We start from the raw sequence: 13,901 nt of genomic DNA, 5'->3' as shown, positions 1-13,901 counted from the left end.
CACTGATCATGACCGACAGCATTGCTAATCTACCTAGCTACACTGACAGACGCGGAGTGGTAGGTAATGACCGGCAGCACTGAGAAACGCGGAATGGTAGGTAATGACCGGCAGCACTGAGAAACGCGGAGTGTTAGGTAATGACCGACAGCTTTCAATTGGAACTGGCCGGCTCTTTAAAGCCCTTTATGCTTCCTGAGTTGGGGTTTCACCTCGCAATTTCCCCGATCTCCCTCGCAATCGCCTGCCTGCGCATCCATCCTTAATCTCCTCTCTATCCATTAATCGCAATTCCAGTCTCAATGGCACACTCCCATCCCAATGCTTCTGCTGGTGCTTCTTCAGCTGCCCCTACTTCTGCATCGTCTTCGTATCTCAATTACGAGGTGTTTATAAATTATCCTGGTCCTGATGTGAAGAAAACCTTTGGTGTCCCTCTATACCGTCGTCTTATTTCCCATGGATTGCGAGTGCTTCTGTCGGAATTGGACGTTGGACACAACGTTGCTTCTCGCATAGAAGAGGCTATTGGAGTTGCTTCTGTGCACGTTGCCATTTTCTCCCAGACTTATCCACAATCGAAAGGGAGCCTGGACGAGCTCGTTCTCATGCTGGAGTCGGGGAGAACCATTGTTCCCGTGTTCTACGGCGTACAGCCTTCCGACCTGAGGTGGACGGGTATTGATAATGACGGAGTATTCGCTGAAGCCCTGCGCAACCATGAACAAAAGAAGCCACGCTCCTCCGTCAACACTATTCAAATTTGGAGAAACGCTCTTTCTCGCGTTGCAGATATAAGCGGTTTCTCCCTTGCCGCATGTAACTGGTGAGCATTTCCCAGTGTTACTTTTTAATTTAATGGATTGGTTATTGGTACATGACAACTAGCGAGAATTTTTTTTATTCACTGTTATTTCACTCGATCAATGAATATTCAGGGACGAAGGCAAACTGTTGGATAAGGTTGTGCAAACAGTCCTGAAAAAGGTTCCCAAAACACCGTTGGATGTGGCAAAATATCCAATTGGTTTGGTAGAAAAGATGGAAGACTTCGAAAAGTTAGTGCTATCAGAGCAGGAGGAGGAGCACTCGGAGGCCAAGGCTGTGGGGATTGTGGGCGCCCAGGGCGTTGGGAAGACAACGTTGGCCAAACATTTTTTCAATTATAAGAGGTCAGAGTACAGTGGGTCATCTTTTATATTTGATATGAGAGAAAATGCTAGCAAAATGTCTCTAAATTATTTGCAGAAGAAGCTAATTAAGGATTTGAAACCTATACATACTAAAAATGTGAGTGCTGAAGGGGATGTAGAGATTATTAAGGACTTGAAACATATAAATACCAAAATTGAGAGTGGTGAAAGAGTTGTAGAGACTCTAAAAGAGATTGTCACAGCTTGTCACGCGCTCATAATATTAGATGATGTTGATCATCCCAATCAACTAGATGCCTTCTTGCCAATCAGGAAAACGCTTAACCCTGAAAGCTTGATTTTAATTACCTCTCGTGACAAGGGTGTCCTCACAAAGGTAGGAGTAGAAGAGTCCTCAATATATCGACTAGAGGGCCTAAATAGATCACAGTCCCGACAGCTTTTCTGTTTCCATGCCTTCTCTCATCCATATCCACTAGGAGAATTTCAAGATCTGGTAGATGAGTTTTTATCGGTTTGCGATGGTTTGCCCTTGTCCTTGAAAGTGTTAGGATCTCTTCTCTACGGTGTAAATGACATTGTGTATTGGAAAAAGCAATTGGATAAGCTTTGGCCTACTGAAATACACAACAGACTTAGAATTAGTTACGATTCACTCGACCATGAGGAGCAACAGATATTTTTAGATATTGCTTGCTTTTTTATAGGAGAAGACAGGGATACGGCCTTAAGAATATGGGATGGATCAGGTTGGAAAAGTTTGTTGGTTCTTAGGAGTCTAGAAAACAAGTGTCTTATAGAAGTAGACTATGAAAATAAAATAAGAATGCATGATCACCTGCGGGACCTGGGGAGGGATATTGCTGAGCGAAATTCCATGCCCCGTCGTCTTTGGCATCCCGTAAAGAACCTTCAAGATCTTCATGATTTGTTGGAGCGATCATCATCAAGAAGCGTTTCAATCCTGCCAACCTTTGGATGTGCCAATAACGTTCGGGATCTTTTATTCAGAGTAATCTGCCACATGCCGTGCATACAGGTAATACCCACAGATGTTCGCGGAATTAAAATGTCTCGTGGGTATACTCTTGGCGATTCTGGCAAGGAAGGATTGTCGCAATGGAACAAAAGTTCCAGCGATGAAAGTTCCAGTGATGAGGTGTTCGAAATCAGTAAATTGCAACTTTTGGAAGCTCAAGGGGAATTTGTAGAAAATATATTGACCTGCGTGCTGTCACCAAATCTCATATGGCTCCGCTGGAATGAGTGTCCTTGCTCTTCCCTGCCTTCTTGTATTCCAATGCGCGACCTAAGAGTTTTAGAAGTGGCAGGGAGAAAACTGGAAAAATTGTGGCAACGTGAATATGAGGTATGTATATATATGTGTGTGTTTAGATGCAGTAATTTGCAAATGACAATCAAGGTATTTTAATCTTTCTTATGATTGAAATGTGAAAATTGCAGGCACCTCTGCAGTTGCGGGAGTTGAATATTGATGCTCCACTGTTAGAGTTTCCAAAGTCATTAGCGCAGTTAAAGTACTTGGAAAAGATTGTTTTGAATCATACAGAGGTTGAGGGGATGCATTCAGCAACACTAACAGAGGCATTTTGTTGTCTGCGGTCCTTGAAACATTTCGAGTTAAAATGGTGCCAGAAATTGCAGATTCTTCCATCTTCATTTGGTAATTTAATAAATCTCCAGCTGTTTGATCTGTCTTACTGCAAAACATTGAAGATGCTTCCTGAATCCTTTGGGAAATTGACAAATCTCCAATCTATCCATTTGTCAATGTGCGAAAGTTTGGAAAAACTCTCATTTTCCTTTGAGAATTTAACAAGTCTCCAGCGGATTGATCTGTCTTATTGCAAAAGGTTGAAGACGCTTCCCGATTCCATTGGAAATTTGATAAATCTCCAACACATCAGCATGCGGAGGTGTGAAAGTTTGGGGATGCTAACAAATTCCGTGGGGAGCTTAACAAATCTCCAATACATGGACTTAAGTTGGTGCAAAAGTTTGAAGTTGCTTCCAGAATCCGTGGGGAATTTATTGCAACTTAAACATTTGCATTTGAAGGGTTGCTGCAATTTGACAATTTCCAACCGATCACTTGGGAATATCACCACGCTTCAATGCTTAGACCTAGAAGGTTGTCTTCAAGTGGCAAAGTTGCCTCCCCAAATTGGGCGTCAACAGTCTTTGCAAAGATTAAATTTGATGGGGACAGAGTTAAAAGAGTTGCGGAATGATGTTGGACACCTAAGCAAATTAGAAGTTCTGAGTTTAGGATCCCATTTGTTGAAAATGCTGCCATCTTCTCTCGGTAACCTCACTAGTTTGAAGGAATTGGTGCTCCATGGATGCAAGAAATTGCAATGTTTGCCTGATTCCGTTGGACTGCTGACTCGGTTGGCAGAGATGAATATAGTGAAATGTGGAATACAATACTTACCACCAGCTGTCGTGAAGTTGAACAGTCTCAAAATTTTAAGAGTACATTGTTGCCCTCTACGCGAACTGCCATTTAACGAGGTTGAAGAGTCCAGAGGCCAAAGAGCATGGAGTGAACTGCAGAACAAAGGCATGAGTCAGCTCAGGGAGTTAGAGCTGTACCGCACAGAAATTTCAGAGGTATTCTTCCCTAAAGGTGTTTTCCGCCACCTTCAGGATCTCACCATCGTGTCTTGTAACGATCTGGTGGAGGTTGGGGCATTGCCAAGAACACTTGTAACTATCGACATAAGGTATTGTAGTGCACTGAAGAAAATAGGAGGGCTCCATGGTCTCCCAAGCCTGAAAAAGCTGGACATGAGAGGGTGTAATAATATACAAGTAGAGGAGCTTCAAGGTCTTGCAAAAACTTTAAAATTTCCCAAGGAAGTAGGGACCCCACTTCACGACAGAGCGGAGGAGACGGAGACAGAGTGGCAGACGGAGTGTGCTTTACTGGAGAGGAAATGGCTGAAGACGTTTTGCGAGGATGAAGAAATTTTACAAATTCAGTAAAGGACCTCTTTTCCTGCCTCTGCAGAGTCTTTTTAAAACAACCATTATTGTTCACACTGTATTTTTCAGCTTTATTGAAATAGAAGTATTTTTCAGTTTTATTGAAATAGAAAACCTTGAAGCCACTGATTGATAATGGGGCAAACCTCCATTAAAAATTAAAATGAGGTAACCAACTCTCTATGACTTTTGGTTTTCCTCTCCAATCTTTTGCTTCTGTACAGGATGGTTTTATATGGTGGAGCGCCCAATGTCCCTCCTGGCATGCTCTCTTCATACTCTCCTGCTGGCATCTCTGGAAGTGGCGGAATGGCCGTATTTTCCAAGGCTGCTCTCTGCCTCTTAACTCCATCCTGCCTGCTATTTCTGGGTTCATGCCTTCGGACTAGTGGGCTATCATCTTTTTATGTTTCAGCAATGCGCTCTATCTGAACGAGCTCCTTCAGTTCTTTATATGTCGTTACATCTTTGGACAGTTTTTCTACAGTTTTCTACAGATCCTATTAGTGGGAATCAGTTATTCCCTCTTCAAAATGTTTTCTCTAATATGGCCGAGGTTGTTGCCGGAATCAGTTATTCCCTTTGCAAAATGTTTTGCAAAATGTTTTGTCTATTATAGCTGAGATTTTGAACTCATATGTATATCCTAATATTTATATATCTTTAATATAATCTATATAGCTTTTTCTCTCTGAAAAAAAAAGTTCCTTTTACATATTTTGGGAAAAAGCTTTTCTTTTGGAGGGGAGAAAATTATTAGTGTCCTAACTCATTGAACTACCTACTGCTATGTCCGGCACCCTGTTTGCTTTTGGTTTAAAGCAAGCAATGGTGGGATCAGACATTGGAATATTTCAGCTTTGGTGGTCATTCTGTGAATTTTTCAAAATTTTAAGAAATTGAACTATACCTGTGTAATAAAAATTAATTTATAAATTTCTTACAGGATTGTTAGTATTTTGTGATTTTAATTTAAAAACACGAATCTGTTCTTTTTTGAGATCTTTTTGAACTCAGTTGCACCTCAATTTAATACCGTACATCAGAGTGGAAAACATAACTCTTATCATAATGTAATACATCAAAGTGAAAAACATAACTCCTATTATAATGTATTGACAGGTTGTACAGAAAATTGAAATTAAACTTTTATTAAAATAATTCCCAAAACTTTATATATTACAACATCGGAGACCATAAAAAGTTGAAATGTCATTTACAAATTAAAATTTAACTTTAAAATACAATGAAAATAAATCCCAAACTTTTTATATTACAATATCTGAAACCATAAAAGTTGACATCTCTACGGTTATAGGAGTAAAAATAAAACTTTTAAGCACAGTGAAAATATATTCCGAACTTCATAAATTGGAAGCGTTGACAGGCTACTCTTGGAACTTTTTTTTATGACAATTTTAATATGGCACCTTTATTTTTTTTTAAGATTCCAGACAATGAAATAATCAATAAATTTAGTTTTAATAAAAATGTTTGCAATTAAAATTTTAAACACAAGGAGATATGGAAAAATGCAGCTTTTATTTCAATTAATATTTAAAAAATGAGATATGCTCAAATAAAAGTAAAATAATGGAGAGAGGAGCTGCTCAATACACAAGAAAACAAAGACATTGAAGCACAATCATGGACCTTGGATGGATCTACTAGACAAAATCAACGCGAGGTTTTCGTCCTGGGATCAAAGTGGAACGGGCCACGCTAAGTTCTCGACAAACACAATAAGATAGACAACTCATGATGATGCAAAGGCCTAGCTTCTATCCCTTTTAATAGGCTTGACAGACTCTCTAGAAATCTTGTTTTATTATTTTCCCTTGAAAAACGGAGGCAAATACCATGGGCAAATGCCATGTGCAAATATCATGGGTAAATTCCGTCCATTTTGACCATATCAAGAAAAGGGAATATTACAAATCCTTCGGCCCAAAGATTGCTTGCCCTCGAGCAATCCACTTCTATCCACAACAAAAGCATTTGTACATTGATACCAGGATCCCATACAACCCAATGTACCATTCCACACCTCCATGCTAAATGATCCTGAATAGATCCTTCGATACTTGGATCCCAAACAATTCTTCGGCCAATCCTACCCAATGCCACCTAAGTTCTGGGACCTGTGGGTTATGATACCATCTCAGCCCTCCATCATTGCACGTGCTTAAGAGCCCAAGCTGCAATATGCACTTGGCTAAGAGTATCTTATCAATAGAGCTCCAACTCATAATATCTTGCCAATCCATCTCGTGGGACGGATATAGTGCATGAATGCATGAACATGGAATAAGTCTACCATGTTGATGCTGCCTAATGCTCAACTCATTTTGCTCCATTTGATCACCCAACATGATCCATTGGTAGAACTCCTCCCTTCTCTCCCTCATGTATAAATATGGTTTGGTAGCATTGCACGTTGTATCTATGTACCCGTGTAGAGGGATGCTTTGGAACTCCCAATTGTACTCCTCTTGCTGCCTTGTGAGGGACTTGAGTCATTCCTCAACACTAGACAACTTGGCCGTTGATTCGGCACATACCCCTATGAGCTCCTCAATTTTCCTATTCTCCTGTAAGATAGTGTCTCAGACTGTCCAAACTCTTTGCTTCAACATCATAAGATTTGTCTTGAAATGCATGATCTTTTCTCGAAAGTCCTCTACTAGAAATTTTGGTGCCCTGTTGAATGCCTCTGTATTTGTCTGCACCAGATGCTCAACTATCATAGCTCCAGCTTGAACCTTTGACTGACTCTCCAAAAATGGTTCATCATGCATATTTTATTTGTCATGTTGCCCCTCATGATCATGCTCATCATGCCAGTTTATTAATATTGGCTCCTCACTTGAGTCTCCTTGAATATCTTCTTCTTGGCCTTTTCCACGTGTGGGGACAATCTGTTGTTCACCCTCTCTGGTTGTCAAACATGGATGTACTAATGGATTGTTATCTACCCCTGATTGCTCATACTCTTCATAGACGTCCTCCTGGATATCTATGGACTCAACTGTACAAGAGTCTACCGCATCGCTACGAGGAATTACCTCCTTCCTTTCCCCATGTACTTTGTCAAGCTGGCTGATTATCATTGGATTATCTCGCAAGTCTCTCTGAAAAACATTATGTTGCTACTCACCATCTGTACTTGACTACTTGGATCCTTCATGGGTGCTCTCCTGAAAACCGATGAACCCAACTATGGATGAATCCCCATGATCTGAAGGAGTCTCCAACTATTTTGCCCTTGTTGCCTTTTTGTCAATTGGACATGAATGGTTAAGTGCCCAAGATCGCTTGCATAGTCCTCTCCTTATTAGTTCATTCTTGCTGCAGGTTTTGTTCTTGCTTCCTCCATCAAACCTTCTCAACTCCTTCCTAGTCAACACCTTTTTGAGCAATTTTATGTTTTTCCTGACCAACTTCTTGACTAGATCATAGGCGATTGGTGATACAATTGGTTCGTTCCTCCAAATGGTTAACAATTTGGATCTTAGTATCCTGCAGAGGTCATCATTTCCTTCTAAGAATAGGGACACAGTCTTTTGCATGCTTGTTTTGACATAGTCTGGATGAGCTGATGTAAAATTGGTGTAAAATCTTTGGAATAAACGAAAGATTAAGTCGTCACATTCCAAATTCAGCATAATGGTGCCAACGCTAAACTCTGCCATGAGTTTTAAAATTATGCACTGCTTCTGAAAGGTAGGAAGCATGATGCTGTTCAACCCTTGAAGGGCTTCTACTATCAGTGGCAATAGCTCTCTCATGATATCATTATTGTAAGGCAGTAGTAGCGATGTTAAAGCTATGATCCTATTGAGACAGGAAGCAACTGTAAGCCTGACCTCTTCACAAAGATGCTCCCAGAGTTTGGGTTGTATTAATGCAAGCATAGATGACTTGAGAGCCCAACTGAGTTTCTTCTATTCTGGTTGCCCTACCCTATACAAACATGTGTCTAATGCCTCCAACTTATGAAGTTATATGACTAACTTTGTACATTGTAGCTTGGATCCAAGTGTGAAAACCTTAGCCCCTCTTCCCTATCCTTCCTTCACTTCCCATAAGCACTTTTGTTGCAGAATCACATAAGCTCTTTTTGAGAAATCTTTGTTACTCTAGTCTAAAATAATATGGCTACGAAAAGTCCTCACGTTTCTTCTATTTCATCTTGAATTTTGTCCAGAATTTTATGGTCATTTTCTAGCGAAGGTCCCATCTTCACATGGCGAAACAGGGAAATACACAAGTATATACTATACCTCCTCAATTAAAGAATATGACAAAAGTATACCATACTTTTTAACGCCCAACCTTCTATCAGCTCACTTTATTTTTACGCCGTAAGGCGTTTCCATTTGAAATGGACTCTCCTGTGATCCGCGCTGTCTTGGTTATTCACCATTCGATTTAGTGTTAGACGATTAAAAACTTTACTGCCGTTGATCTCATAACTGACTCTCCACGTGTCAAACTACTCCTGAGAAAGCAACCTCTGGCTTGCGCTGTCATGGTCTCTCCGGCGGCGATTGATTCCTTCGGTGTGTCTCGCCTGATTATACTTTGCCTTCTGCTTATATATACCATTCATCCGTACTGGATCTCTCATGCAATGTTTCAGTTCCCATCTAACTACGTATTTTGCGGAATATCATCAATTTTCCTTGCAAATCTCGCCTCGATCTGGTGCGGTTGTTATATAATTCCATGATGTCTAACGCCAACAGATTGGCCGTTATCGGTTTGTTTCTTGCATCGCTCCATCTCTTTTGTCTTCAACCTTCCTGCTCTATGCGTACGTTATCTCAACGCCATGCTATGCGCGACAGTCGTGGAGAGAAGAATATGAGGGAATTGAATAGCAGATCACCTCGAAAACTGAACGATATAGCGGGCAGAGTTATAGTGGTAACCAAGGAAAAGGGCAATGGCGATTTTACAACAGTGCAGGACGCCATCAATGCAGTTCCAGCCAACAACACGAACTCGATCTTAATTCTTGTCAAACCCGGCATTTATAAGTAAATAACTGATGAACCCGCTGAATTTCTTTGAAAAATATGACTCGAAATGTTATAGATTTACCAGAGAACGGATGCTTGTATGCGGCATACATTTAAGCAGTCATTTGGGTTCCAATTTCTTTTTATCTGTAGTTGATTTTTCTATATTTTAGATTTTTTTTTTCAAAAACACTCATTTTAAACCAGCTGGGATACCTAGTTAGGGTTCACGTTTCTCGATGCCGTTTGAAATCGATCCACCTGCAAAACCTTTTTAATGCCCTGTCTTTTTGTCAATGATTCGGACGGGTGAAGACGGGCATCCATCCGTATGGGTTGATTTTGGGTCCGATCAACCAATGTTCCATATTGTACCGTTAACCTTCGCAGACATGGTTCGATTTCGTACCGTTTGACGCCGAATACATCCTAGTATATAATATATGCCGACCAATGTTTGAGATTGAATATTTATTTTATACCGACCAGCTTCATTATCTGAATACCCGAAAAAGAAGCGTTCCAACTGGATTTTGGACCATTTCCATGCAGCTTCGCCCGTTGAGAGTCCCAAGGACCAAAGCCAACCCAACTCAGAAGTTCAAAATTTCCTAGGAGTTTATGAGTTTTTATTTCCACAGCTGATAGGTTTGTGAGTGTATATTTTCACAGTGGATAGTTAATATAAGTTTCAGGATATATGTTGTGTATATAAGTTTTTAGATATATGTATTTGGTGTACCATATAAGTTTTTAGACATATATTTTTAGACCTATGTTGTGATTAGATACATATAAGTTTCTGGATATATGGTGTGACTATATGGTGTGACTAGATATATGGATATATGTATATGGTGTGCCATATAAGTTTCTAGATATATCTTGTGTGAGATTGATATGCACCAGATTTCTACATATATGTTGTGTGAGATTGATATGCACCAGATTTCTACATATATGTTGTGTGAGATTGATGTAAGTTTCTAAATATATGTGGTGTGCGAGAAACATATACGTGATTATTATTTTACTGAACTGTTTCTTCAAAGTATCCCGTTCAGATCTTGCCATGGCATTAAATCCCATTTCAACCATCCTTCTCGCTCATCATCGTCCCCTAAGGCCCAGAAAAGTCTTCAACAGGAGATGTTTAATTTCTGGTGAGAATCTATCCACAGGAATAGCAGCAGTTGCAGATCCTGTGCAGAATGCATGCATAACGGCCAGACGGGAATTCGTTTTGCAAAACCCTAGGCAAGAGGCACTAGATCACCCATTCTACCAACGCGGGCCCGATGTGGGGGTCAGTGCTCAGAAGGATAAAAATAATGATGGTGTTTTACAATTAGCGGACATATGGAAATATATACAAGGATCTCACGATTGGAGTGGAATATTGAACCCACTGAATCCACTGTTTCTCTCAGAAATCGTGAGATATGGGGTCTTCGTGCGAGCTTGTTATGAAGCATTTGATCTGGACCCCGGGTCTAGGTTTCATGGGTTCTGCAAATATGGTCGTAAGAGCCTGCTCGATGAGCTGGGGTTGAAGAATTGCGGCTATAAAGTTACAAAATACATCTACGCAACGCCTGACATTAACATTCACGGTGTCATAAAGAAAAAGTTAGAAGGAGATCGATCTAACTGGGTTGGTTACGTTGCAATTACGGAGGACGAGAAGGAGATTAAACGACTGGGCCGCAGGGACATTGTGGTGGCATTGCGAGGCACTGTAACGTACGCGGAATGGCTGGCAAATCTCACGTATACCCTAACTCCTACAAGTTTAAACCCTTTAAACCCTCTTGCGGATGTTAAGGTAGCGAAGGGTTTATTGGGCCTGTACACTTCGCAGGATTCGACGTGCAAGTTCAACAATGGAAGTGCCAGAGAGCAGCTTCTGTCTGAGATTGCAAGACTCGTGAAGAAATACGAAGGAGAGGAGCTGAGCATAACCATGGCAGGGCACAGCATGGGCAGTGCAATGGCTACCTTGTGTGCTTATGATATCGCAGAGCTGGAACTAAACCGTACTCATTATTATTCTCCTTCCAGGATTCCCATCACGGTGTATTCGTTCGCTGGGTCCCGCATGGGAAATGCTGCCTTCAGAGAACGCTGTGGGGAGCTCGGGCTCCGGATTTTGCGTGTTGTCAACGTCCACGACGTGGTGACGAAGATCCCAGGCGTAATATTTAACGAGAAATTTCGGCTCTGGGAAAACTTGATGGACAGAATTAATTCATGGAGTTATTCTCATGTCGGCGTTGAGCTAGCGCTGAATCACAAGCTGCATACCCAGTTTTTCCACAGTAAGTCTCATCACCCCTCCTGTGTTCATAACCTGGCGACGTATTTGCAACTCTTAAACCGCTGCAGCTGCAACCGCCATGAACATCTTGAACAGGCAAACTCAGAATTCCCGGTCAAGTAAGTACAGGTATCGCCTTTATAATGAGTAGTAATTAGTCACGTTTGCATGATTAAATGGGTTGCTCTATCCGCGCTGTCTTGGTTATTCACCATTCGATTTAGTGTTAGACGATTAAAAACTTTACTGCGGTTGATCTCATAACTGACTCTTGCCGCTGAATAACTGACTTCTGGCTTATTAATTTTTCAATTCACGCATAGGTGTCTCCACAATATGTTGAAGGCGTATGCGGAGTTCGCGTAGAGGTCTCTCCACCATGTGTTGAAGGCGTATGCGATGTATGACAGTAAGGTGGGGTTTTTGACGGTTTTTTCTGTAGATTTTCCATTTGCCCTAATTGTTTGTATATGGGATGTTTTTCTTTTCAATAATCGACTTATCTCATAACTGACTCTTGCGGCTCAACTGACTGGCTTATTAATTTTTCAGTTTGCGCACAGGTCTCTCCACAATGTGTTGAAGGTGGGGTTCTTGACGGTTTTTTCTGTAGATTTGCCATTTGCCCTAATTGTTTGTATATGGGATGTTTTTCTTTTCAATAACCGACTTATCTCATAAGTGACTCTTGCGGCTCAACTGACTGGCTTATTAATTTTTCAGTTTGCGCATAGGTCTCTCCACAATGTGTTAGGCTAGGGACGCTGTAGAGACTTATGAGAAAAATTGATGGTTGTGTGGTGTCATTATCAGACTGCTTCCCTCGAATGACACGATTTGGGCGGTCTACTTACTAGACAGCTGCATTATCAAGGCGTGTGGGCGTCAGAAATGAAGGCGGGAGACGACTTAAGTTGTCAAATAAAAGGAGCTATTGCAACCGCCTATGTTCATATAGCCATTTACGCCGAATCAAAATGGTGTTTGGAAGAGCTCGTGCTGATGTTGAAATCGGGGACTAGCATTATTCCGGTGTTTTACCATGTAAAGCCATCTGATCTACGGGTCAGAATGGGGAAGGGCGAAGATGGAATGTATGGACGAGCCCTTCGCGATCTGGAAAAGAAGAAGAGATACGAGCTGAGCACTGTTGAAAAATGGGGAGATGCTCTTTGTCGTGTTGCAGACATAAGTGGCTTGGAGCTGGAAGCTTGTAATGGGTGAGAATTCTCACTCCTTTGTCAAATTTTATTCTAGTTTATGTTTTATAGAAAGATTAGTCTACCCTATTTTTCCTTGAAATTTATATCGATTTTTGGGATATTTCAGAATTTCATAGAAGTATTACTGTTAGCCAAATTCCAAAATATTCTTAACTTCTCACAATTTTAGAGAGCACACCCTTTTTGGCAGTGAACGATGCCGTGGTCATGTATGAGCAAATACAAAAGGCAAACCCAAAGCTGAGTTACCCCTTCTTGTCTTCCATAGCGGATTCCGGGAAGGAACTCGTTCTTGGAATGCAGCAGAAGAACCGCAGACCCGATTTTCTTGCGATCAAATCTCGAGTGAGTTCTTATTTTCTTTGAGCTTTTGATATCCAAACTCTGTTTAGATTGGGCGAGGTACTAAATTACCCTTTAAACGTGATGATTGGAATGATGTAAATCATCCCTAGATCTTGGATAATGTAAAATTGGACCTGGGTTTCCACTCCACCATTAACACAGAGATTGTGTCTACTGGCAGGAAAGAGGCTGCCCACCAATGAATAAATCGTTGGCATGGTGAATACAGATGATGAAGAACGACTAGGTTATAGTTTGTAAGAATGTAATTGAATCTTGCTTATATCACTGCATATTGAGGTTTAACTATGAGTCAATTGTTAGCCCATGATCTGCTTTGCTATACAATGGGCAAAGTGCACGCCATTGAAAGGATTTATATTATGTACATTTGAGTAAATCATTGAATTATCTTTAAACATTTTATGTTTAGGAATTATTTTGAATTTAATCAAATAGAACATCGAATGCTAACGCTATTATTCTTCCGGTCTTCTATAAAGTGAAGCTCTGGGAGGTCAGGGGGACAGGCAAAGATAAAGATGAACCGTACGCTAAAGCAGTGCCACGATGATTTCCCAGGTTCAATATGGTTCAATATCAAACAAACAGGCATGTCATTTTGAGGTTTAGAACGTTCTAAAATTGCACATGTCCTCAGCCATAGAAAGAAACTTGTCCGAGCATGCTAACCTTCTTATTACATGCAATATAAGAATTGCTCATCATGAGTTGTTAGGGATAGAAGCATGAGCATGATAATGAACCCAGGACCGTCGGTTGTAGGTGCACATTTCATAGTATGGATTTAACGCTTCAATCCCTTTAT

At 40.8% G+C, this 13,901-nt stretch overlaps 3 protein-coding genes across 3 annotated transcripts; all 3 read left to right on the top strand.

Moving 5' to 3' along the window:
* Positions 1-242: 242 nt before the first annotated feature.
* On the top strand, positions 243-4,840 carry LOC149216483 (TMV resistance protein N-like). The gene is made up of 4 exons (XM_089392796.1): positions 243-826; positions 939-2,523; positions 2,619-4,159; positions 4,388-4,840. Exons 1-4 carry the CDS (start codon positions 303-305, stop codon positions 4,593-4,595), a joined length of 3,858 nt encoding a protein of 1,285 aa, XP_089248922.1. The 5' UTR covers positions 243-302; the 3' UTR covers positions 4,596-4,840.
* Positions 4,841-10,259: 5,419 nt separating this feature from the next.
* Positions 10,260-11,627, top strand: LOC149216482 (galactolipase DONGLE, chloroplastic-like). The gene has a single exon (XM_089389975.1). It carries the CDS (start codon positions 10,260-10,262, stop codon positions 11,625-11,627), a length of 1,368 nt encoding a protein of 455 aa, XP_089246101.1.
* Positions 11,628-12,395: 768 nt separating this feature from the next.
* LOC149216481 (putative 2' cyclic ADP-D-ribose synthase BdTIR) lies at positions 12,396-12,728 on the top strand. Its single transcript, XM_089389974.1, has one exon. It carries the CDS (start codon positions 12,396-12,398, stop codon positions 12,726-12,728), a length of 333 nt encoding a protein of 110 aa, XP_089246100.1.
* Positions 12,729-13,901: the final 1,173 nt, after the last annotated feature.

This window comes from Pinus tabuliformis, chromosome 1_1 (assembly GCF_031772625.1).
Source record: "Pinus tabuliformis cultivar Carrire ecotype Pingquan chromosome 1_1, CPIR1, whole genome shotgun sequence".
NCBI classification, from domain to species: domain Eukaryota; kingdom Viridiplantae; phylum Streptophyta; class Pinopsida; order Pinales; family Pinaceae; genus Pinus; species Pinus tabuliformis.
The sequence above is the reverse complement of the archived record's forward strand: the minus strand, read 5'-3'. Positions and strand labels throughout refer to the sequence as shown.